Genomic DNA, 26,567 nt, shown 5'->3' with positions numbered 1-26,567 from the left:
ACCCCTACTCCCTCCATCTGCTCTATCTCGCCACCCCACAGTACTTGTGTATATAGGTACATATTTATTATATTTATTTTATTAATGACATGTATATACCTATAATTCTATTTATATTGATGCTATTGATGCCTGTTTACTTGTTTTGTTATCTGTCTCCCCGCTTCTAGACTGTGAGCCTGTTGTTGGGTAGGGATTGTCTCTATTTGTTGCTGAACTGTACTTGCCAAGCGTTTAGTACAGAACTCTGCACACAGTAAACGCTCAATACATATGATTGAATGAATGAATGAATCTAGTCACAGGAGACTTTTAGCTCACCTTGAGCTAGGAATGACATTCCTTCCCTGTACTGGGCCCTGACAATAAACCTCCCAGGGAGCAGAACCGTGTTTGGATTCTACAGTGCCTTGGAGGAGGAGAGGTGAGGAAGGAGAAGGGGAGGAGGAGTAATGAGGAGGGAGGAAGAAAGGAGAGGAGAATGTCAGGAACAAAGAGTCCTAGTTTGCTTCAACAGAGAACTATCTCTACAGGTTCTACTACTTCTACGCTGAATTATCATCACTTGAACAAATTTTCCAATTTTATGTACTCCAAAATAGAAGCCTTAACATCAAATGACATTTTAAAATGAAAATCTGAGATTTAAGGAACAAGGATCAGGGCAAATCTAATACTTGGCTTTAGAAGCACACCCAGAGACACCATCACGCAGACCTGGAAAATGTTTCTGGGGAGTGGTGGAAAGGGGAAACAAACACATCAAACTCTAACTTTCGATCATCAAAGCTAATCCTTACTTTTCCTCCCTTAAACCCCAGTCCAGAAACAGCAGTGTCCAAAAACATATGATTTGTCTTCACCCAAAGAGAACCACCGTAACTCTACCATCACACCTAATTGACAGATTGAAATACAAGACTTTCCAGCTCTGATCTCAATCAACTTGAGGTTATTCCTGATGAGACAGGTATAAATTCCTCCCTGAATAATCAGACACACGGAGAGCCACCCAGATCATTCAGCTCCCTCCGAACCTTCAGTGGTTGCCCATCCACCCTGAATCACACAGAAACTCCTTATCATCGGCTTTAAAACATCCTATCACCTTGCCCTCTACCTTACCTTGTTATTCTCCTACTATAACCCAGCCCACACACTTCACTCCTCTAATGCCAATTTACTGTACCTCAATCTCACCTACCTCACCTCGGATCTCTTGACCATGTCCTGCCTCTGGCCTGGAATGCCTTCCCTCTTCATATCTGACAATTACTCTCTCCCAACTTGAAAGTCTAATTGAAAGCACATCTCCAAGAGGCCTTCTCTGACTAAGCCCTCATTTCCTCCTCTCCCAGTCCCTTTTGCGTCACCCTTGAACTACATTTGCTCTCTTTATTCACCACTCCTCAGCCCCACAGCACTTTTTTATGGTATTTGTTAAGCATTTACCATGTGCTAGGCTCTGCACTAAAGCACTAGAGTAGATTCAAGTTAATCAGGGTGGACACAGTCCCTCTCCCACACTGGGCTCAGAGTCTTAATCCCCATTTTACAGCTGAGGGAACTGAGGCACTGAGAAGTTAAGTGATTCAGCAGGCCAATGGCAGAGCTGGGATTAGAACCCTGGTCCTTCTAGCTGCCAGGCCCATGATCTTTCCACTAGGCCTTTCTTCTTCCCACATATACACTCATATCTGCAGTTTACTAATTTATATTATCTATCTCCCTCTCAAACTGTAAGCTCTTTGTGGGGAGGGAATGTGCCTTACCAACTCTATTACATTGTTACATTGTTCTCTCCCAAGCACTTAGTACAGTGACTGCTTTGAAGACAGAGCCTTTAGAGTCTATAAGTATACCTCAAATATGCCCCCAAGGGTATGTGGGATGGTAGCTACTGTAGATCAACCTGAGTTACAAATTTATCCCCAGAGAGGCTCCAAAGAGATCCATGACCAGCCTCATAACCCTGATAACCCAAAGCAGATAAGATAAAATTAGCCTGTCTTCCTGTCCTGTGTCATGCACAGTTCACCACTATATAATTTTCAGCAAGTCACTTAAAATCTCTTGTGCTTCAATTTCTATATCTGTAAAATAGGAATGCTGACCTCCTTGGCCCTTACTTCAAGGAAAGAGCATAAGGATTAGTGAATATCTGACTCTCCCTAAATCACCCACTGCCCAGACCAACGCTTGTTCCTAGTTCTCTCTTCTCTATCTGATAGACATAGCATGCAAGGAACATGCAAGGGAAGATGGGATGGGGAGAAATAAAGGTCGATCAATAGTATTTAGTGGGTGCTTGCCATGTGCACAGCACTGTACTAAGCGCTTGGGTGAGTACAATATAACAGAATTAGCAGACCTGTTCCCTGCCCAAAATGAGTTTTCAGGCTGAGGGGGAGACTGAGATTAATATGATTAATTTATATTATATAAAGATATGTACATAAGTGCTATGGAGTTGGGGGTGGGACGAATATCAAGCATCCAAAGGTCACCGATTGAAGTACACAGATGACGCAGAAGGAAGGGTGGACTGGGGAAAAGAGGGCTTAATCAGGGAAGGCCTCTTGGAGACGTGACCTTAGTAATGCTTTTAAAGTAGAGAGAGTGGTGGCCGGGAATATATGGAGGGTGAAGGAGTTCCAGGCCAGAGGGAGGACATGGGAAAGAGGGTCAGCGGATGTGGGAAAAGGAGTCAGCAGCAAGACAGATGAGATCAGGGCACAGTGAGTAAGCTGGAACCAGAGGAGTGGAGTGTTCGGGCTGGGCTGTAAGAGTAAATTAGTAAAGTGAGGTAGGATGGGGAAAGCTGATTGAGTGCTTTAAAACTAATGATAAGTAGTTTCCGTTTGATACAGAGGTGGATGGGCAGCCACTGGAGGTTCTTGAGAAGTGGGGAGACATGAACTGAACGTCGATGACGAGAAAAGAAGAGAAAGCAAGTTACTTAAAATGATACATGTAATTTGGGGCTAAAAAGCCACTCCCATAGCTTTCAAACTGCAGTGACAACCTGATTTGGTGACAAATTATGAGCCCTGACATGTTTCGTAACTGACTACACAAGTCTAGCTAGCTCCTGGCAGGTTATAACGTAACACACTGGAAACCCTGATTCATGCAATGCCATTAGCAATAGCTGTTTCATGCGCCCCAATTAAAATTGCCAGGATTCCAAATCATGTCAAAGGCGATATTTATACCCAAGCAATGTTTCCAAGACTACTACCCTTTGGCCAAATACTGCTGATGTCTTTCTTCATCAACATAGACAAAAGAAATATTAGAGTTTTAAATAGCTTATGGCAAAAGCTATCAAACTGGAGGAAATAACTACCATACCAAATTTTCTGAAAATGTGAACACTTCCAACTCTCACTATGTAAATGAGATAGCTAGGAACTGCTTAATTGTTATTAAGCATTCCTTCTTTGCTCTCTTGTACATTAAAAGTCAATTTCATATGTTTGAGTATTTTCCATAACAATACACCACTTCCATAATGGAATATTAATCAAGAACAGGCTGCTTTTTGTTTTTTGTTTTTCTTTTTCCTGGTGAAAAGCCTTTTAAATTTGGTATAAGTTTTTTTTTAAAAGGGAATCTTACAGTAAGTCACTATAAACATAACATTACTTACCTCTTCATTAAATAGTTTGCTAGTTTCTTTTTTAATTGGATCTATAAGCTGGACTTGGCCTGCAGAGAAGCCCACAAGTAGAGAAACACTTTCTGCTGTGGCGGTTAGATGGTTGAAGTCATGACAGGTAGGCTGTGTTCCTTTGTATATCCTTTTATCTATTGGTTTACTCAAATCAGCAGCCTGAAGGAGAAAGAAACATCACATAAGATGTAGCATGTGAATTATAGAGTAACTGCAGCTTAACTGTATCAAAGTGACTTTCTCTGCAATAGATTGGCTCAGTTAATAAAACACATGTTGATGAACTATCAAGGTGGTAAAAATCTGGAACAGGCTACGAAGGAAAGTTGTGAAGAATCTATGGATGAATATATTTAGTAGAAAGAATACAATAGTGTCTCTCCCCTAAGGTTTAGTTATTCAGCTGGCCAGAGGTAGGAGGGAGTTGACTTCTACAGTTTTTTGATGAGCGGTAGTCACTCAATCGTATTTTATTGAGCAGTTACTGTGTACAGAGAACTGTGTTAAGGGTTTGGGAGAGTACAAAATAACAGACACATTCCTTGCCCACAGTGAGCCTACAGTCTAGTGGGGGAGGTAGACAATATAAATAAATAAATTAGATATGTACAAAAGTGCTATGGGGCTGGGGGTGGAGGGGAATGAATGCAGTGAGGGTAATACACAGGGAGTGGGAGAAGAAGAAAGGAGGGCTTAATCAGGGAAGGCCTCTTGGATGAGATGCACCTCCAATAAGGCTTTGAAGCAGGGGAGAGTAACTGTCAGATTTGAGGAGGAAGGGCAGTCCAGTCCAGAGGCAGGACGTGGGTGAGGGTTCAGCGGCAAGATAGAAGAGACTGAGGTACGGTGAGATATAAAATACTGAACGCAGCTACCTTTACTACACTTTTATGGCAGTCGTATACAGTTAAAACCTGGTAAATTGAAGTGGATCTAACAGTCTTATTTACACATTCATATTTAAATAACTCCTCACTTTTCTAATTCAATGGTTGGGTGAAACCAACCTTTGCCCAAACCATCCTAAACCTCAGATGGTGTTTCACTAAATTCTGTCAGTTGAAATGGAACATTAAAGTTTAACACACATTTTTTGGAAAAGCAATACTAGCAGCAAAATTTTTTTAACACCTAGACTTTTGATTGTTAAAAATCATATTTTCAAAATCAATTGCAGAAACATTCTAAAGGAATACTACTGACACCAGAATTTCTTTTTTAATTAGCCAGGTGGAATCTCCATTCACTGACTTCAACCCACAACCTCAACTAATTTTATATCCTCAAATGGTAGTTAAAATAAAGCAAGTTAATTTTGACATATATATTTTCTCCAAGAGTTTTTCCCTAAACACTCAATTCCTAGTCACCCTTCCTTGTGCCTCGCCTATGCACTTTAGTCAATAACACTTAAGCACTTGATATTCACCCCACCCCCAGCCTCAGAGCACTTACATACAGTTAATCGCATTTACTGAGTGCTTACTGTGCAAAGGACTGTACTAAGCATTCAGGAGAGTACAACAACTACATAACCGGCACATTCTTTACCCACAATGAGCTTACATGCTCTTCCATTCCCGTTACTCCTCATCAGTGGTATTTACTGAGCACTTACTATGTACAGAGCTCTATATTAAGCATTTATAATTTATTTTAATGTCTGTCTTCCCCCATTAGACTGTAAGCTTGTTCATTCATTCAATAATATTTCTGTGTGCAGGGCACTGTACTAAGCACCTGGAAAGTACAATTCAGCAATGAAGATAGACAATCCTTGCCCCACACAGGGCTTACAGTCTAGAAAGGGGGAGACAGACATCAAAACAAGTAAACAGGCATCAATATAAATATGTAGAATTACAGATATAAACCATCAAAACAAGTAAACAGGCATCAATATAAATAAATAGAATTATAAATACGTACATATATACACAAGTGCTGTGGGGCTGGGAGAGGGGGGAAAAGCAAAGGGAGCGAGTCAGTGCGACACAGAGGGGAGAGGGAGCTGAGGAAAAGGAGGGCTTAGTCTGGGAAGGTCCTCTTGGAGGAGGTGAGCCTTCAGTAGGGCTTTGAAGGGGTGGAAGTGTGATTGGCGAATTTGAAGAGGGAGGGCATTCCAGGACAGAGGTAGGACGTGGGCCAGGGATCGACGGCAGGACAGGCGAGAACGAGGCACAGAGAGAAGTTGGCACCAGAGGAGTGGAGTGTGTGGGCTGGGATGGAGAAGGAGAGAAGAGAGGAGAGATAAAAAGGAACAAGAGGATGGAGAGCTTTGAAGCCAAAAGTGAGGAGTTTTTGTTGTGGGCAGGAAATGAGTCTACCAAACTCTGTTATTCTGAACTCTCCCGAACACTTTGTACAGTGTTCTGCACACAGTAAGTGCTCAATAAATACAACTGATTGATTGATATACTAGCTTTCCTCCAAAGAGTTCAAGACTCTGTAGTGAGAGGCCCAAACTCACTGTGAATAATGGCGGGGTTAGATTTGGAGAACCCTGGAGATTTGGTACCACAGTTTCTATTGGGTCCCAACTGGAAGAGGAGGCCGAGGAGAGAGGTGCACAGTGCCACTAGCACGAATTTCACATGGTGAAAGGAAATATTATGGTATTTGTTAAGCACTTACTATGTGCCAGGAACTGTACTAAGCACTGGGGTGGATACAAGCAAATCGGGTTGGACACAGTCCCTGTCCCACGTGGGGCTCACAGACTCAATCCCCATTTTTCAGATGAGGGATCTGAGGCCCAGAGAAGTGAAGTGACTTGCCCAAGGTCACACAGCAGACGTGTCGTAGCCAAGATTAGAACCCATGACCTTCTGACTCCCAGGCCCGAGCTCTATCCACTGCGCCATGCTGCTTCACGAAAAAGTGACTGGAGGCCCCTGCCTGGAGAGAGCAGCCACATCAAGAACAAGTACCTGGACAGCAAAAATAGAAACAACACCTTAAATGAAAAAAAGGTTCTCCAATTGGTCTCAAAAGGAAGAAATAGAAAAGAAACAAGCAGAAGTTAAAAACAACACAAGGCTTAGTGGATAGAGCACTGGCATGGGAGTCAGAAGGGCCTTGGTTCTAATCCTGGCTCTGCCACGTCTGCTGTGTGACCTCAGGCAAGTCACTTCACTTCTCTGGGCCTCAGTTCCCTCATCTATAAATGGGGATTAGGACAGTGAGCACCATGTGGGACAAAGACTGTGTCAACCTGGTTACCTTGTATCTAACCCAGTGCTTAGAACAGTGCTTGGCACATAGTAAGTGCTTAACAAGTACCATCATCATCACCATTACTAGAAGCCCCTGGATACAGAGCCCAGGGCTAGAAATGGAGAAGAGGATAAAGCCCTATCTTCCATCATAAAAACGAGCACTCAAACTGAATAAGGAGAACTGACAAGTCACAAAAAGAGGAGCTTGAAAATTGGAATGCAGTTTTGCTATCCGAGCATGATGAGCTGGTTAAAGAAAAACCTCTGAGGATTGAAGGCTCCCAGCCCGGCTTGATCTTGGCAGGCAGCTGCCATAAACAGGGTTCGGTAAGGTTTGTTTTGCTGCCTAACAGCTCTTGAGGTTAGAAAGACACAGGTTTACCGGCTCAACGTCCCCTCCAACAGATGTTTCAGAGTTAGCCAAAGAGAGTCACAAGCATTCCATCCTGGCAAACCCCTCTCCAAAGGACAGCCAGCTGGGCGAGTCCACTCTTACACACATACCAGTCTGTACACACAGTCTGTGTTTTCTTTGTCACACAAACAGCCGGCTATCAGCACCCTGTTTCTTCGCCCACCCTGGGGCCTGATGCCCATGCGGTAAGCGCTTAGTACAGTGTTCTGCATACAGGAAGCACTCAAATACGACTGAATGAATCTGCACCTCGTTGCTTCACGCTAAAGCCTTAAAGACGACAAACACAGTCTTCCACAGTCTCAATCTCCACTTCTGGAGATGGCCAGTCCTGGGTTTTCCTTCAAGGTCAGATTTGTGGGGAGGGGCTCTCAGCCAGACATGAAAGGAGTCATTAGCAGCTTCTTAATGGCTCCCAGCTCTTTGTCAATACTGCTTTTCTCATGGCTCTTTAGAGCAGTCTTCCCTGCATTAACAGGTGCTTTTCTGGGTGCTTGTATACAGCTTCAGGGTGTAACTCTTCAAAAGTCCATTTCTCCCCTTAAAGGACAGAGTCTATAAGCGCAACCCATTCTCCATCAGAAGAGCCTACAGGTTAAAGAAGCAACCTAAGTTCAAAAAAAGTTTTAGAGAACAGGGAAATGGTACAGTGTGAGCCAAAAGAAATGAAGACAAAGGAAATCTGGATTTTTCTCCTTTTGTTCGACGGACAAAATGTTCTACCAAAATTATTCAAGTATTTTTTTTTCCAAATTGTTCGTTTTGAAAATCAGAAACATGTAGCATTCAGGTAGGACATTATTTTTGAATATTCTAGATAGACATACTCTCTTATACCCTTCCTTTAAAAAAAAATTTTATTCCGGTCTTTAACTTGAGCTCGGCAGTGAGACAGATGAGACAGAGGTACAGTGAGTAAGTTAGAATTGGAGGAGCCAGGCATGTAGGCTGGGTTCTAGATAGAAAATCGAGGTAATATAGCAAGAGGAGAGCTGATACAGTGCTTTAAAGCCAATGATAAGGAGTTTCTGTTTGATACGTACAGAGATGGACAACCACTGGACATTCTTGAGTGGGGAGACACAGACTGAACATTTTTAAAGGAAAATCGTCTGGGCAGCAGTGTGAAGTAGCATGGCCTAGTGAATAGAGCATGGGCCTGGGAGTCGAAAGGACCTGCGTTCTAAACCTAACTCTACCACTTGTCTGCTGTGTGACCTCGGTCAAGTCACTTCACTTCTCTGTGCTTCTGTTACCTCATCTGTAAAATGGGGATTAAGATTGAGCCCCATGTGGGACACGGACTGTGGATACCACGATTTGCGTGCATCTACCTTAGCACCTGGTACAGTGCCTGGCACATAGTAAGCACTTAACAAATCCCACAATTATTATTATTATTATTATTATGTATACACAGCAGTGGGGAGAGAACGGAGGCAAGAAGGTCAGTGAGGAGGCCGATGCAGTAGTAATGCTTGGATCAGAGTAGGAGTAGTTTAATTGGTGAGGAAGGGGTGGGTTTTAACAGTGTGATGAGCTGGGGTGGTAGTTGGGATGTAAATTGGGGGCAAGGTGAAAATAAGTGGGTATGGCCTCAATCAATCATATTTATTGATTACTCACTGGGGACAGAGCACTGTACTTAGCACTTGGGAGAGTACAACCCAACGACGAAAGAAACATTCCCTGCCTACATAAACTTACAGTCTAGAGGGGGAGATATGCATTACTATAAATAAATGACGGATATGGACATAAGTGCTGTGCTCCTAAAAGAGATGGGATTTCTGAGTGGCTTTGAAACTGGGGAGTGGCGAGGTCTGGTAAATGTGAAAAGGGAGGGAGCTCCAGATAGAAAAAAGGTGGATGCAACTGGTCCAAGGCAGGAGAAGTGCAAGTGAAGCACAATGAGTAGGTGAGTTTGAGAAGAACAGAGTGCAAGAAAAGGGATGGTGCATGTGAGGTGTAGTGGTAAGGAGGGGACAAAGATTTGAGCGCCTAAGGCAGGAGTTTCTGCTTGACTTGGAAAGGAATGGTTGAAGGCTTTTGGGGAGTGGGGAAAGGTGAGCAAAATATCATTTTAGGAAAAGAATCCAGGTAGCAGAATGAAGAGTGGTCTGGGGACGGGAGACTGGAGGCAGGGAACACTGGGAGGAGGTTTATTTAGGGGGCCTGGGTTATTTGGATAAATTATTCTGTTTGAGAAGCCAGCTGCTAATTTTGCTAGCCGTGCATGTGGCTTGGCTGAAAATCAGATGTCTGAACAGTCACCCTTTGTTTTCTGCTTTTTGGAGTAAAAACTGTTTACTTGACTTCCTTGTGTTCTTGGCCTTGTACACATTTCTCTGTACGTATACAATGATCAGTTTTCAGTAAGAGTTCCCTGGGACATTTTCCTCAAAGTTACACTGAAAATGTAAGCTGTCTCTGCCAAAAAGGGTTTTTAACTAATATGACTGAGATTTTCAGATGCCACGAATTCTTTTAGGATTAGCCAAATCACATCTTCTCAAAACTAAATCACACCTAGACTCTGGTGGCAGAGTAGTGTACTTCACATAGGCATCAACGGGTGTAGGGAGGATGCCAACTGTTAGAAACTGGTGATTCTAAACTTCTATGTCCAGGCTCCAAAAAGTCTGCTCCTTTGGTAAGAGTTGAGACCCAAAATGAATTCACAGAAATCAGAGAGAAGCTTATCACTGTGAAGAACTAGTGACACTTTCCTGGAGGTCTGAAACCCAAGTTGAGAGGCCTTTGTTCTTGCTCCCTTTACCCACAGCACTTACCTACATATCCATAATTTATTTATATTAATGTCTGTCTCCCCCTCTAGACTGTGAGCTTGTTGGGCAGGGAATGTGTCTACTTATTATTATATTATACTCTTCCAAGCACTTAGTACAGTGCCTTGCACACAATAAGCACTTGATAAATATGATAGAATGAATGAACAGAGTCAGAGGATCTGGGTTCCCAGCTTTGCCACCTGCTTGCTGTGTGACCTTGGGCAAATCATTTGACTTCTCTGTGCCTCACATTCCTCAAATGTAAAATGGGGATTCAAATACTGTTCTCCCTCCTACTTAGACTGTGAGGCCCATGCAGGCCAGGGATTGTGTCCAACATAATTGGCCTGTTCTTACCTGGGTGCTTTAGACAGTGTTTGACACACAGTAAGAACAAAGTACCGTACAACATTTAAAAAAAGTTAAGTCAATCAGTGGTATTTAATGAGCACTTACTGTGTGCACAGCACTGAACATGGGAAGAAGTGTGGTTTAGTGGAAAGAGCACGGGCTTAGGAGTTAGAGGTTGTGGGTTCTAATCCTGGCTCCACCACTTGTCTGCTCTGTGACTTTGGGCATGTCACTTAACTTCTCTGTGCCTCAGTTACCTCATCTGCAAAATGGGCCCCATGTGGAACAACCCGATTACCTTGTATCTCCCCCAATGCTTAGAACAGTGCTTGGCCAAATAGTAAGCCATCATCATTATAATAATAATAATAATGTTGGTATTTGTTAAGCGCTTACTATGTGCAGAGCACTGTTCTAAGCGCTGGGGTAGACACAGGGGAATCAGGTCATCCCACGTGGGGCTCACCGTCTTAATCCCCATTGTACAGATGAGGTAACTGAGGCACAGAGAAGTTAAGTGACTTTGCCCACGGTCACAAAGCTGTCAAGTGGCAGAGTTAGCACGTAGGAGAGTACTACACAGCAGAGTTGGTATGTATGTCCCCTGACCACAGGACACTTACAGTAAGCAATTGATAAATATGATCAACTGAGTCAGGAGAGGAATGGTAGGAGGGAGTTGGGGTAGTAACCTTTATTTACGCAAGATAACAGAGGAAGCATGAGAAATCAGAGGTGTGATAGATCTCTTACCACAAATAAGGAAGTCATGGCCTACCTAATAAAATTCTGCACTCCTGCTGAAGAATACTTACTATCCTTATTAATCAATGGTCGTACATGCTTACTCTGTGCTGAGTATGAGTTAGTGGACATGATCACTGCCCTCAAGAATCTCACAATCAGAAATTTTGAAATAATTCTAAAAAGTAGCAAGAAAACAAAGGGAAGGAATAAAATATAAAATGCAGCTTGTTCTGGATTTCCTTTGATTGTTAAGGGAACTGAGTGAAGCACGAAGTGACCTGAGGACAGGTGCTGGAAGCTGCCCGCCTCTCTAGTCTTCAACTAGATCTTCTGGGAATTGGTGCTGTCTGTCAGGAATGTCTTTTGAAAGGTGCCCTTTCCCACTAATTTTTTCTCTACTCCAAGGAACAGGGGTATATGCCTTTAAAAGTGACTAAGGCTGCCTTTTCCAAAAAGGGATTTCCCTGCCCTCAAACAGAACTTCCTTTTTATACAAATCCAGAAAAAGGAATCACCTCATTTCTATACTAAGGGAAATTTTGGTTGCATTTTTAAAGACCTTTCAAGACTAAAACAACACTAGACTATGCAGTTAATTATTCCAATTAGTTATATTTTTGAGTTTAAAAAAATGCTGAAATACAGGACAAACTTTTAAGTTTTAACTTCTACGATTCCGGACTGTTTACCCACTGTACACGGCCAAGGAGCTGAAAGAAGACTGACGTATTGATTTCCTTTAGCATCACCGTTCATCTTTGTTGTACAGAGCACTGTTTGGTAGCACCCAATATCAATAGAAGATAGGGTCTTGAGGAGCTTTCAATCTTCACCAGTTCCCCCTTTCCCTCACCAGTTCCCCCTTTCCCTCTCAGACTGGGAATTGGTTGAAGGCCAGGGTCTGTGTCTAATTCCTGACCATGTATTCTTTCTCAGCATGGTATTCAGCACACAGTAAAAGCTTAACACTATTACCAATCAATTGTATTTCCTGAGCTCTTACTGTGTGCCCTGTGTGTACTATCTCACTTCGCTGCTACTCGCTACTCTCCTATTACAACATGGCCCTCACATTTCATTCCTCTAATGCTAACCTTCTCACTGTAGCTCGATCTCATCTATCTCACGGTCGACCTCTTGCTCACATCCCACCTCAGTCCTGGAACACCCTCCCTCCTCATATCAGATAGATAATTGCTCTATCCCACTTCAAAGTCTTATTGAAGGCACATCTCCTCCAAGTAGCCTTCCCTGACTCCTTTCTGTGGCACCTTGATTTGCTCCATTCATTCTCCTTCAGTCCCACAGCACATGTGTATATAATTGTAATTTATTTATTCATTCATTTATTTATTTATGTATATTCATGTCTGTCTCTCCCTCTGGACTGTGAGCTCAGTGTGGGCAAGGAATGTGTCTGTCTGCTGTTGTATTGTACTCTCCCAAGCACTTACTTAGTACAGTGCTTTGCACACAGTAAGTGCTCAATAAATAAAACCGAATGAATAAAAGAGCACTGTTTTAAGCGCTTTGGAAAGTACAATATAACAGATGCATTCCCTGCCCCTAACAAGCTTACAATCTAGAGTGGGAGATGGACATTAATACAAATAAATACATTTCAGATATGTACATAAGCACTGTGGGAATAAAGGAGTGGGTGTTAATCCTCTATAGAGAAACCAAAATCAAAGGTTCTACAGGTTCAAACATTCACATTTAAGAACCTGGCCTTTCAAGACACCATTCCAAGGTAAAGACAGTGAGCCCGTTGTTGGGCAGGGATTGTCTCTATCCGTTGCTGAATTGTACATTCCAAGCACTTAGTACAGTGCTCTGCACACAATAAGCACTCAATAAATACGACTGAATGAATGAATAAAGCCAATGAGGTATACGGTAGACTCAACAATTCTAGTGTCCTGCACAATGGCTTTGAAGGATGAAAGTTGCTGACTTCAAATTTTACTCTCCGAAGTATGCCCCACAGTAAAGCCCTTGGAACCATCTGCTCTCCCTTAAATAAGCTTCGGAAAGTGGAAAAGATGACAGGGAAAACTGTTAAACAGACATATGGCTTAGCAGGGGCCAACTGCTCTGGAGAATTATTCATGGATGGGGGCGGAGGGGGGGGGTGTTCCCCAGTTAAACCAAGTTGAATTCTCCTGAATGAGCTTTCTGGCCTTTCTAGGTCACTAAGAGTTTTTCCTTGGGCCACAGTTATTGTCCATGGAAGGCTGGCAGGGCTAGGGCTTGTTGGGTGTGGCCTGAAAGGAGCTCCCCATGAGTGCTTGACTGCAGCCTAACAAAATTTTAAACCACGAGAAGCAATGTGGCCTCTTTGAAGGAGCACGGGCCTGGGAGTCAGAAGAAGGACCTGGGTTTTAATCCCTGCTCCACCACTTGTCTGCTTAGTGACCTTCGGCGAGTCGCTACACTTCCCGGTGCCTGTTACCTCATTTGTCAAATGGAGATTAAGACTGTGAGCTGCATGTGGGACATGGATTGTGTCCAATCTGACTGCCTGGCACATAGTAAGCGCTTAAAAATACCATAAGAAGAAAACACCACAGCCTGAGAAAATGGAATGAGGCTACATATCCCCTTTGCATTCTGAAAAGCCATGTTGTACCCTTTTGGGTCCCAGGCGAAAATTCTGTTTAATAAAATCCACAGAAGCTCTGAAACCTGTTGGTTATGTGTCTATTTTTTTAAACCATCTTTCATAGAACTTTTAGGTGTTAGACAAAACCTACTTTCTTCCTCACTAATCAACCAAAGAAAATTAAACTTACTATCCTCCAAAATACAATTTCTTCTGCCTCACTTGGCTATCCATTTCACAATAATGTGAATTGTAATCTACTGTTAATGATTACTGCTGCTGCTTCTGGTTTAGTTATCAGGAAATGCTGATGTCTTCATTAAAAAAAGTCTATGAATAAACATTAGCCAAATTAGATTTGCACCCCCATTCTCACAGCAGATCTCATCACATTAACAAGCTACAAAATTCAAATGCCCTATTTTTATTAAATTCTTCTGTTAAATATGGATAAATATGCAACCCTATTCCAAAAGGAATAACTGAAAATCCTAAAGGGAAGAGCAAGATGTTTTCTTCCTTATCAAAGACAGTAAGTAGCTTAAATAATGTCCAGAATAAAATCCTCCCATGAATAATAATAAAAATCCCTTCATGCTTTGAAATGTGCTGACCCACATTTGTAAATTGTAGTTCATTATCAGCCAACGGTCCTTCATACATTACTTCAGCAACAATAAAATTGCTTCTCTGACATTTATAATAACTCCATTATGTTGGGTACAGCACTTCGGAATTGTTTCAGAATAAAGATTATTTACTTTTAAACCCAGTTGGGTCTATTAAATTCCCTTTAGATCCATTTGAATGGAAACATATGGTGCTCTATGGAACAGTGCCTGCCTTAAGTGTAGGATATCTGGCGTTATTCTACTTTATGTTACATCCATCAAGTTTCACGAACTTGACATTTTATTCTTGGTTTCAAAGCCATTTTGGTCCACGAATTTCATGTGCTTTCAAATCAAGGAAAAAAAAACCCAGAAAACAAGGGGGCACGGGAAATGCAACCACTAAACCTCATTTTTCAACACCTGAAGACACAAGTGAATATGCTTGTGGGCAGGCAAAGTGTCTACCAACTCTACTGTAATGTACTCTCCGAAGTGCTCAGTACAGTGCTTTACACACAGTAAGTGCTCAAGACCATTGGCTGATATATCATTCTTGTGTGGGCAATCATGTGTGTTCACTGGCTATCCCGGACTGGATTCATTGTAGCAAGTGCTGGATTTAACAGGGATTTTTCAGACTATTAGAAGTACTCAATCGGTGGTACTTACTGAGTGCTTACTGAGTGCCAAGCACTGCACTACGGCCTTGGGAGAGTACAACGTAACAGAGTTGGCAGACACGATCCCTGCCCACAAGGACCTCAGAGTCTACATTGGGAGACAGACATTAGAATAAATTACAGATAGGAGAGTACTAAAAAGTGTTCTTTAGGTGACTTCATATTAAGATTTAACCTACATTAGTAATACTGAACACATATTATTGGTAAATATGAGAACAAGTCATCTTTAGGACTGCCTTTTTATCATGGGCTGTATGTAGAGGGTTGATTAGGGGTTTGCCAACCCTTAAAATTCACCAAAAATACCACTGCTGAACAAGGTCACAGCAAGGGACACAGACAGAATATAATGTACATTGACTGGCTTTATCGGGACGGCATCTCACATCAACTCATTTACTAATAGCTGTAACAGAAGTTAAGTTTATCCAGGTTTCATCAACTCTGGTGGGGCCTCTGAAATTGAGAGGAAGGAAACAGATGGGAAAAGTCTTGGAAGAAGCCAAAATGAAAAGGCATTCATTCAACTGTATTTATTGAGCACTGTATGCAGAGCACTGTACTAAGGTCTTGGGAAAGCATCACAATAAACAGGGACATTCCTTACCGACATCGAGTTCACAGTCTAGAGTGGGGGGGACAGACATCAATACAAGTAAATACAGTTACAGAAACGTACATAAGTGCTTCGGGACTGGGGAGGGGGAGCAAAGGGATAAATAAAATTAGATATGTACATAATTGCTTTGGAGCTGGGAGGAGGGACAGCAAAGGGAGCAAGTCAGGGTGACGGAGAAGGGAGTGGGAGATGAGGAAAAGTGGGGCTTAGTCTGGGAAGGCCTCTTGGAGATGAGCCATATTATTAATAATAATAATAATGTTGGTATTTGTTAAGCGCTTACTATGTGCAGAGCACTGTTCTAAGTGCTGGGTTAGATACAGGGTAATCAGGTTGTCCCACGTGAGGCTCACAGTCTTCACCCCCATTTTACAGATGAGGTAACAGGCACAGAGAAGTTAAGTGACTTGCCCACCGTCACACAGCTGATAAGTGGCAGAGCCGGGATTCAAACCCATGACCTCTGACTCCCAAGCCCATGCTCTTTCCACTGAGCCACGCTGCTTCTCTAGGATTCAAACCTTCCTCTTCCCAGAATTTTCCCAAGTTTGAAGGAATGCCATAAATCTTACCAGAGAAACCCTGGCCCAGAGGGAACCAAAAGTCAGATCCGTGGGGACTTGTGATCCCAGAGCCCTAGGAAGTGTTTGGATTTGGGGAAAGCTGCAGCAGAAAAATCATCAGGAGTACCCCTTCCAGGTTTCTTATCTCCCTATCCCCCCTTGCTTTATGATTCTTGTTTTCTCATTCCTATATCTTGCCTATAACTTATTTCTCTTTTCTAAATGTCTGTGCTCCCCGACAGAGATTGTGAATGCCTTGTAAACTGCATGATACAGGTCCCAGCATGGCACAGTTTCTATCCACACATCAATACCAGTATTATGTTTACTGTAGGCCAACTCTAGGCTTACTGAGAGTTGGGAGAGCACAGATTATTTACAAAGAGTGGAAGAAGGAAAAACAAAGATGCAGCGCTCTGATTTACTTCATTCATCTGCCCCCCCCACCCCCCAGCACTTACGTGCATATCCATAATTTATTTATACTAATGTCTGTCCGCCCTTCTCTAGACTGTAAACTCCTTGTGGGTGGGAAATGTGTTTGTTATATCGTTATGGTGTACTCTCCCAAGCACTTAGTACAGTGCTCTGCACACAGAAAGTGCTCAATATAAGTATGACATTGATAGCAAGAGTTTGAAAAGCTGAATACACAAATAGGTGGTAGAGAGTTCATCTCCTCCATCAGAATTGCATGGAACATTCTGGGAGGAAGCTGGCTCCTCTGTTAATAGTAGCAAAGCTCCTTCCACACGGGACTGAAGCCACGTTCTGAGGGCAGAGAGAAGGAAAGACACAAAATTGGGAGCTTCCTGATGGATGTGGATGTCCCTCCTGCCTGTCTGCTCTCTGTGAGGCCTGGATAGAAGAGATCTTCAAGCACCCAATTTATTTCTCTCAACCTGTTAATACCTGGAGTAAAAAGGAAGCTAGAATGGGATTTTCATTATGTTAATTTAGGAATTATTTAAAATTAACTCCTGTTTTCCAGCCTTTTCTCTGAGTATGATGTGAGTGAGATGTGAGTATATGGCACACATCTTCATTAGATCCTCTCATCTTGGGCCTAACAGTCACAAAAACAACAATAATGACAATAACAATATTAATACTTGTGGTATTTAAGCCTTTACTATGTGCTTATATAGCACATACTAACTGCTGGGGTAGATACAAGATAATTAGGTCCCACAGGAGGCTCACAGTCTAAGTAGGAAAGAGCAGCACAGAAATTTAATTTCCATTGTGCAGATGAGGGAACTGAGGCAAGAAGAAGTTAAGTGATTTGCCCAAGGTCACAGGACAGGTAAGTGGTGGAGTCAGGATTAGAATCCAGATCCTCTGACTCCCAGGCCCATGCTGTTTCCATTAGACCAGTCAAACTTCTCCAGTAATAATAATAACAATAATGATGGTATTTGTCAAGCGCTTAGTATATGCAAAGCACTGTTCTAAGTGCTGGGGGGATACAAGCTGATTAGGTTGTCCCACGTGGGGCTCACAGACTTAATTTCCATTTTACAGATGAGGTAACTGAGGCACAGAGAAGTTAAAGTGACTTGCCCAAAGTCACACAGCTGACAAATGGCAGAGCCAGGATTAGAACTCATGACCTCTGATTCCCAAACCCAGGCTCTTTCCACTGAGCCATGCTGCTTCACTATGAGATGTTACCTTGCAACCCTAAACTCTGGCATTTTCCACTGTGACCTTTTCCCATTTGTGTTACTAGCTAAATCCCAACTATGAATGTTGTTGTTTGGGAGTCTAATTCAGTCATGTTTTCTGAGGCCCACACAACTCTCAGCTGCATCCTGGTGGGGGGGGGGGGGGGTGTTAATCCCATATCTGCCTTGAATAGTACAGCTCTTAGGTGGTCAGTAATTTTAGGCTTAGTTCGGTGTCACACAGCAGTGCGGCCCCACTTCCAACCTCCGGAGAAAAAGCCTCAGTAAAGTCTAATACGATCCTAAAAAAAACCCTTCCTTGGCCAACGGCTCCCTCCAGTCATCGTCCCTCCACCCTCGACCACTCCCCTCCAAACTCCCTGAGTGAATTTACACCCGCTCTCTCAGGTTCCTCTCCTCCAATTCTCTCCTTGACCCTCTCCAATCTGGCTTCTGGCCCTTCCACCCCACAGAAACCACCCACTCAAAGTCACCAGTGATCTCCTTTTTGACAAATTCAATGGCCTCTCCTCCATCTAAATCCTCCTCAACCTCTCAGCTGCCTTTGATACCATGGACCACCCCCTTCCCCTGGAAACATTATCCAACATCAGCTTCACTGACACTGTCCTCTCCTCATTCTCTTCCTATCTCTACGGCCACTCATTCTCTTTTGTGGGCTTCTCCTCTGTCTTCCACCCGCTTAGTGTGGCAGTCCCTCATGGTTCAGTTCTGGGTCCTGTTCTCCATCTACACCCACTCTCTTGGAGAACTCATTCGCTCCCATGGCTTCAACTACCACCTCGATGCAGATGATTCCAAAATCTACATTTTCAGCCCTCATCTCTCCTTCTCTGCAGTCTGACATTTCCTCCTGAAGAGACATCTCTACTGGGATGTCCAACTGACACCCCAAACAAAGCCAAAACAGAATTCCTTATCTTCCCACCCAAACCCTGTCCTCCCCCTGACTTTTCTGTCACTGTAAACAGCACCACCATCCTCCCTGCCTCACAAGTCTGTAACCTTGGTGTTATCCTCAACTCATCTTTCTCATTCATCCCACATACTCAATCTGTCAACAAAATCCTGTTGGTTCAACCTTCGTAACATCGCTACAACCCACCCTTTCCTCTCCAACCAAACCGCTACCACATTAATCCAAGTACTGATCCTATCCCTCCTCGATTTCCATATCAGCCTCTTCAATGATCTCCCTGCCTCCTGTTTCTCCCCACTCCAGTCCATATTTCACTCCGCTGCCTAGTCATTTTTCTACAAAAATATTCAGTCTGTGCTTTCCCACTCCTCAAGAACCTTCAGTATTGCCCCTCCACCTCCAAAACAAATAAAAACTCCTTACTCACTACTCTCCTACTACAATCCAGCCTGGATACTTCACTCCTCTAATGCCAAACTACTCACTGTAGCTCGATCTCATCTATCTCGCCACCGACCTCTTGCCCATGTCCTGCCTCTGGCCTCAAACGCCTTCCCTCTTCATATTTAACAGACTATTACTCACCCCATCTTCAAAACCTTATTGAAGGCACATCTTCCAGTGGCTTTGCCAGACGAGACCCTCATTTCTGCTTCTCCCACTCCCTTCTACATTGCCCTTGAAATTGGGTTTGCACCCTATATTCACCCCTCCCTCAGGCCCGCTTCACTTATGTACATATCTGTAATTTATTATTAATATCTGTCTCCCCCTCTAGACTATAAGCTCATTGTAGACAGGGAACATGTCTACCAACTCTGTTATACTGTACTCTCCCAAGTGCTTAGTACAGTGCTGTACCAATTGACTAATCTACCTTCCTAAGCAATTTTGCTGAGAAGCAAAACCTCATGGTAGGTTTTGAAAAGCCCATGAAAAACTTCATGGTCCTCTTGCAGGAGCCCAGGCCTGGGAGTCAGAGGACCTGGGTTCTAATTCCAGCTCTGCCAAATGTCTGCTGGGTGACTCTGGGCAAATCACAACTTCCCTGTGCCTCTGCTGCCTCATCTGTAAGATTGGGAAGAAATACCTGTTCTCCCTTCCACTTAGACTGGATCATAGGGTAACTTGTATCTACCCCAGCACCTAACATATAGTAAGTACTTAAATACCATTTTAAAAAAAGGTAAGCACCCTCCTAGCTCGTCTGTCCTCTCCCATTCCATACATCCTACCTACCCCTCATCTTTAAACTTCTCCTCCCATGCAGTTTTTAAAATTGTTGCCCTGTTCCCTGACTGTTCCTGGGTGTGCTTTTCCGCCTGTGCCTCCAGAGGTGGAGGCCTACAGGAGCTTAGTATTGTGATGTAAGGGTGACACAAGGTGTGAACTTCGAAACATCTTAAGTGCCATTCGTCATAACTTTTATAGTTTATTGAAGATATTTATGATCTTAAAAAAAAGGCTGCCTTGTAAACATGATGTCTCATACACAGCCGCTATATGTGGCTGCACATACAGAGCTGCTAAACATGGCAGCAAATGAGGCAATTTCTTGAAGTACTTGTGTACTTATACTGCACACACCCTGCTACCTAAACATTAACTAATATCCATATTCCTTTCTTCTACCTCCTGACTGTAAACTCCTTCAGGTTCTGTCTCCCATTTCTAGATTCAAAGACCCTTGAACAGTGTTCTGCATGTCGTAGAGGCTCAATTCTATTGACTGATTCATGGGGCACCTACCTTCGGAGAAGAGGCCCAAAATTTATATCATAACCAAAGATTGCAAAGGCTAGTGCTCTGCACATAGTAGGCACTCACATATGACTGAATAAATGTGTAATAATCATTCCAGTCAGAAAACTCCTAAGTCTGTTCCCTACTGAGCACCTAACATAGGAATATGTTCATGAAGGTATTCGTTATTAAACGACTTCATAATTATGCTTACATGAAAAGCAGCATGGTCTGGTGGAAAGAGCGCAAGCCTGGGAATCAGAGGACTCCGGGTCTAAACCCAGTTCTGCCATGTGTGACCTTGGGGAAGTCACTTCATTTCTCTGGGCCTCAGTTATCTCATCTGTAAAATGGGGATTCACCTTCATGGTTACACCTGGAGAGTTTCCAGTACTTTACCAGTCTTGACTATGGGAGGGAGAGTCAAGCAGAGGCATATCCATTCCATTTCTAGCTTGGCCAGTGGCTAGTATGTGGAAGGCATTCTGCTACAAGTCAAAACTCACCTGTGCTGGGCAGCAGTGGCATGGAAGAGAGTCGAGGGCAGAGACTCAGGTTGACTGGACAGAAGGAGGCAATGGCAAACCGCTTCTGGATTTTTACCAAGAAAATTCTAAGGATCCACTAACAGAATGATTGCAGATGGAGGTGGGGCCTTCTGGGAGAGATACGTCTGTGTCGCTGTGGGTCGGATACGACTCGACAGTGTAAGACAACAACAACAAAATGGGGATTAAGACTATGAGTCCCTCATGTGATTTATTCATTCACTCATATTTACTGAGTGCTTACTGGTTGCAATAAACAGACACATTCCCTGCCCATGGTGAGCTTACTGTCTAGAGACGAATTTAGAGTCTAGAGGGTCATGAACTGTGTCCAATCTGATGATCTTGTACCTTCCCAATTGCTGAGTACACTGCCTGACACATAGTAAGTGCTTAACAAATACCATATATAGATATATATTCATCCATGGTCATAAATTCATCCTGAAAACAGTTCTAGAAGTGAAAAGTTGCAGAGCACAACAAATTACAGTATATTACAACTGGGCCACTATCTAACGAAACCTTGCAAATAAAATTAGAGAAGCAGCGTGGCTCAGTGGAAAGAGCACGGGCTTTGGAGTTCGAGGTCATGAGTTCGAATCCCAGCTCTGCCACTTCTCAGCTGTGTGACTGTGGGCAAGTAACTTAACTTCTCTGTGCCTCAGTTACCTCATCTGTAAAATGGGGATTAAGACTGTGAGCCCCACATGGGACAACCTGATTCCCCTGTGTCTACCCCAGTGCCTAGAACAGTGCTCTGCACATAGTAAGCGCTTAAATACCAACATTATTATTATTAAAAAAAAGTCAAAGAACTGCCTCTTTGGAACTGATGGGGAAGAGGGCTAGAGAGGAGAGAAGAGTCAGGGGAATAAACACAAGAGGGAAGGCGAAACATATGGGCTGGAATTAAAGTGAAGTTCTGCCTCTACCCATCAAAGGTGCAAAAAACTATAGCAGAGACCAGTGATTTCTGCTGCTTACAAGGAAGGGGAATGAGAACAAGGTCTCCTACTCTAGCTAAGAATGGGCAGATCCTTGTTTACTTTATTCCATGGTTTACCAGCACATCAACTGCCTCTAAACTGAAAGCTTGTTGAGGGCAGGGAATGTGTCTATCTTTATAATGTACTCTCTTAAGTGCTTAGTACAGTGCTTTGCACATAGTAAGCGCTTAATAAATACAACTGAATGAACGGTGGCTGCCCATGATTCTCCTAACCTACCCTACTTCTTGTCTATAATCAACTGTTACTTTAATTTCAACAGAAATTTAAAAATCAAAGATTGGGGCAATCAATAAATGGTATTTTTCGAGTGCTTACTATGGGCAGAGCACTGTATTCAGCATTTGGGAGAGTACAATTCAAAAGAGTTAACAGACATGTTCCCTGCCCATAAGGAGCATATAGCCTACAGGGGCAAGACAGACATGAATATACACAATGTGTCCCAGAGTGTTCTGCTGGCATTCTACAAGTTTATCTTTGAAGGAAAATAATTTGCTTTAAGTTCAACACAGTTTCCTAGTAATACATCTCCCCACCACACTGTCACTTCAACATTTCAGCATCAACTAAGCATTTGGGTCTTCACTCTCCCCACTCCTAACACCTTTTAGCTCTGCTGCAACCCCTTAGTTGTAATTCATTTTAGTATTTGTGTCCCCCATTAGACTGTACATTTCTTGAGGATTGGTATTAAGTATATTGACTCCATTGTGCTCCCCCGAATGCTCAGTACAAAGCTCAATAAATACTACTGATTAACCGATTAAATATCTGAAATCATCTGAAAATAGCTTCTGCTAAAAATCTGATGTATTTTCCAATGATATCCCCTTCATAATTCTGTAGTCATTTCTTTAAATTTCCTTAGTAGGTTAAGTCACCAAGACAATGAATGATCCTCTTGAAAACTGGATCACCGTAATGGCAGATAAGAATATTACTACATGTTAGTTAAAACTTGTTCATATTTAAGATGATTGATGTTAGTGATATAATTAACAACTCTGTCGATTCATATAAATCGAATTAAGAATCTGGTTGTTGCATTTGTTATATTTCACTGGAATGATGAGAGAGATAAGTAGATGACCGACTAGCTCTATTTTCTCCAAACTTTTACAGTACAATAGTGGAATAGCTCTGTTGCTACAACTCTGCTGACAAGCTGCTGCCGGTGTTGAACTCTACTCCCCGCTATGGTTCAGAAGGAAGCCGGGAAGGGAGATGCGGGCGGGTGGGGGTAGAGAAAGTCCAGGGACAGATGAAAGCCCAGCTTCAAGCAACGTAGTAGTAAAATTTTGGCAACAGCAACAGCAATTAAAAGGGGGGGGGGGGCTTTTTGTGAGCAAAGACACCTCAGGCGGCTCGTAAGGAGCCGAGGCAGGGCCGGACCTTCGGTGGCTCAACCTTGCCCGGTTTCTCTACTGAAAACCAAAGTTATCCTACTAACGAATAGGCAAGAGCAAATTCATTCACTCAATCGTATTTATTGCTTCCTGTGTGCAGAGAACTGTACTAAGCACTTGGAAAGTACACTTCAGCATTAGAGAGAGACGATTCCTGCCCGCACTGGACTTACAAAGATTAAAGAATTAAATTTGGATGACGATGAGAGATTTGAAAGCCTTCCCACCCTCATTGGGGGCGGAGAACGTGTCTGTTTATTGTTGTATGGTACCCCTCGGAGTGCTTACAGTCGTCTGCACACAGTAAGCACTAAATAAACACGATTGAATGAATAACAATGAATAAAGGCATTTGCTCATTCTGAAGCTACTGGGGCATATGCTGCCTTTCACCTTCAAAAGGCAACCCTCAAATTAAAGGCCTCTACAGAGAAGCATGTGGATATTTTAATACTAGTTAAGTGCTTGGGTAAATACAATGCAATCAGATCAGAGAAGCAGCACAAACTAGTGAGTAGGAGTACAGGCTTGGGAGTCAGACGGTTCCAATCCAGACTGCGCCACTTATCCGTGTGACCTTGGGCAAGTTCTTTCACTTCTCTGGGCCTCAGTTACCTCATCTGTAAAACGGGGGGGTTAGACTATGAGCCCCATGTGGGAAAAGGACTATGTCCATCCCGATTATCTTGCATCTGCCCCAGAGATTAGTATACTGCCTGCCATGTAGTAAGTACTTAAATGCTATTTAAAATAAATAAATGGCATAGTCTAAAAAGGAGGGAGAATGGGTATTTTATAGTCATTTCAAAGATGAGAAAACAGGCATAGAGAAATTAAGTGACTTGCCCAAGTTCACGCAGCAGAAAAGTGGTGGTCAAGATAGGATCCAGGTCTCCTGACTTGCAGTTCTGTGCTCCTTCCCTTAAGGCACTCAATCAGCTCTCTCTCCCTTCTACCTTACCTCAGTGATTTGTTACTACAACCCAATCGATCGTACATATTAAGCGCATTTTGTGTGCAGGGCACTGTACTAAGTGCTTGGGAGAGTATAAATAGAACACATTGAGTAGACCTATTCCCAGCTCCCAACCTGCATACTCCACTCCTGTAATGCCAATCTACTCTATACCTCGATTTCTTCTGTCTCACCAATGACCCCTTGTCAATGTCCTCTTTCAGGGCTGGAACTTTCTTCCCCTTCGTATCTGTCAGGCCACAACTCTCCCACCTTCAAACCCTCCTAAAATCACATCTCCTCCAAGAAGCCTTCCTAAGGCCTTATTTCCCTCACCACTCCCCGACCCCCACTGTCGACTATGCACTTGGTTATGTACTCCTTTAGTACTTTGATCCTCATCCCAGCTCCACAGCATTTAGGAATATACCCTTATAATCTATTATTTCTCCTGTCTGTAATGTAACACCTGTATCCCCCTGTAGATGAATCACATTTGAGCACTTACTGCGTGCAGAGCACTATACTAAGTGCTTGGGAAAGTACAATATAACAGAGCTATTAGACATGTTTTCCTGCCCATAACAATCTTACAGTCATGAGGTAAGGTCACACATTTACATAAATAAATGAGAGAAGCAGCATGGCTCAGTGGAAAGAGCACAGGTTTAGGAGTCAGAGGTCATGGGTTCAAATCCCGGCTCCATCACCTGTCAGCTGTGTGACTTAGGGCAAGTCACTTAATTTCTCGATGCCTCAGTTACCTCATCTGTAAAATGGGGATTAAGACTGTGAGCCTCATGTGGGACAACCTGATTATCCTGTATCTACTCCAGCGCTTAGAATGCTTGGCACATACTAAGCGCTTAAAAACCAACATTATTATTATTAATAATATTATTATTAAATACATAAAATAAATTACGGATGTGTGCAACAGTGCTGGGGGCTGTAAACTCCTTGTGGGCAAGTATTGTGTCTACCAACTCTAGTTAATTGTAATTTCCCAAGCATTCATTAGAGTCTTCTGCACACAGTAAGCATTCAATAAACACCATAGATTGATTGATTGGGTCCACTTGGCCAAACATTTTCTGGGAAGCAGTCCATTTCCATTCAACAAAGACTCCTTGCTCCACCCAGAAGAAATGGGGAAGAGTTTGAGGGGCTGCAGTCACAGACCATTCATCCTGCATTGAAAAGAAGTGACAAAAAACAGCAAGGCCCCAAGTTTTAGACACACTGCCTATTTTCCTTACTAGCATCCTTTTTCCTCTTCACTGAAGCTTGGAAATGCTCCTGAACTGGCAGACAGATATTTCAGGGCACACCTGAAAACATGCCAAATCCCACCAGTCAGAAATCTCTGGTCTACATGACCTTTAAGCATACTGCCTCATTTGTGAATTAGGAAAGGTAAGTCCCCATTTTCAAGTAGGAATATAGTTTAACATCTCACAGGTAAAGGTAAACTATGTTATCTGGCCCAGTTCACAGAGCTCTCGGTGAAAGGAACAAAACTAGAACTTAGGTCCCTGACTCCAAGACCAGCTCTCCCATAGATTAGAATGCCCTCTTGTATAGCTAAAGGAAAGGTACAAGTTAATTACTGATCAAAAAAAAATGATCGACATTGGAATTCACTTTTAGCACGTTCATGTAGGGCATTAATCTTGTTGTGGTGATACCCTCCATTGACTTCAATCGGGTTCCTCAACGGACATGATATATTTTTACTATGGATACCCCCACTGTTCTAAAATAGCAGGCTCTGCTCTAGTATCTGTGGAATAAAGTGTGGATACCAAAGCATCCCGGGATGAAACGGTGATGGCAAGGAAGGGCGGGGTGGGGGAGGGAGATTCAACCCAGCTTCATGGCTTCTTGAATGAAAATGTCAATCAGTCCTGAAATTCAGCCTGCACTTCCCTTAATGCGAGGCTGTTGGGGGTGGGGGGAGAGAGCGCGTGCATGTGCGTGTGTGTGAGAGTTTGTGTGTATGTGTGTCTAGC

General features: G+C 43.0%; 1 protein-coding gene and 1 non-coding gene across 7 annotated transcripts in view; one reads left to right on the top strand and one right to left on the bottom strand.

Annotated features, from left to right (window-relative positions):
- WDR20 (WD repeat domain 20) overlaps positions 1 to 26,567 on the bottom strand; it is a 92,258-nt gene that overhangs the window by 33,734 nt on the left and 31,957 nt on the right. For all 6 annotated transcript variants that reach the window (XR_003759756.2, XR_005660009.1, XM_029065120.2 and 3 more), the window contains exon 2: positions 3,653 to 3,835. Coding sequence is in view for 4 of the 6 variants with exons in the window: in XM_029065120.2 (XP_028920953.1) it covers positions 3,653 to 3,835 (183 nt within the window). In the remaining 2 variants the exon portion in view is untranslated. The remainder of the gene's footprint in view (positions 1 to 3,652; positions 3,836 to 26,567) is intronic.
- LOC114817471 lies at positions 20,993 to 21,129 on the top strand. The gene has a single exon (XR_003765329.1). It is a non-coding gene; the product is annotated as a small nucleolar RNA SNORA7 (small nucleolar RNA).

Source organism: Ornithorhynchus anatinus, chromosome 1, assembly GCF_004115215.2.
Source record: "Ornithorhynchus anatinus isolate Pmale09 chromosome 1, mOrnAna1.pri.v4, whole genome shotgun sequence".
NCBI classification, from domain to species: Eukaryota; Metazoa; Chordata; class Mammalia; order Monotremata; family Ornithorhynchidae; genus Ornithorhynchus; species Ornithorhynchus anatinus.
Note: the sequence above shows the minus strand (reverse complement) of the source record. Positions and strands in the feature narration are given on the sequence as shown.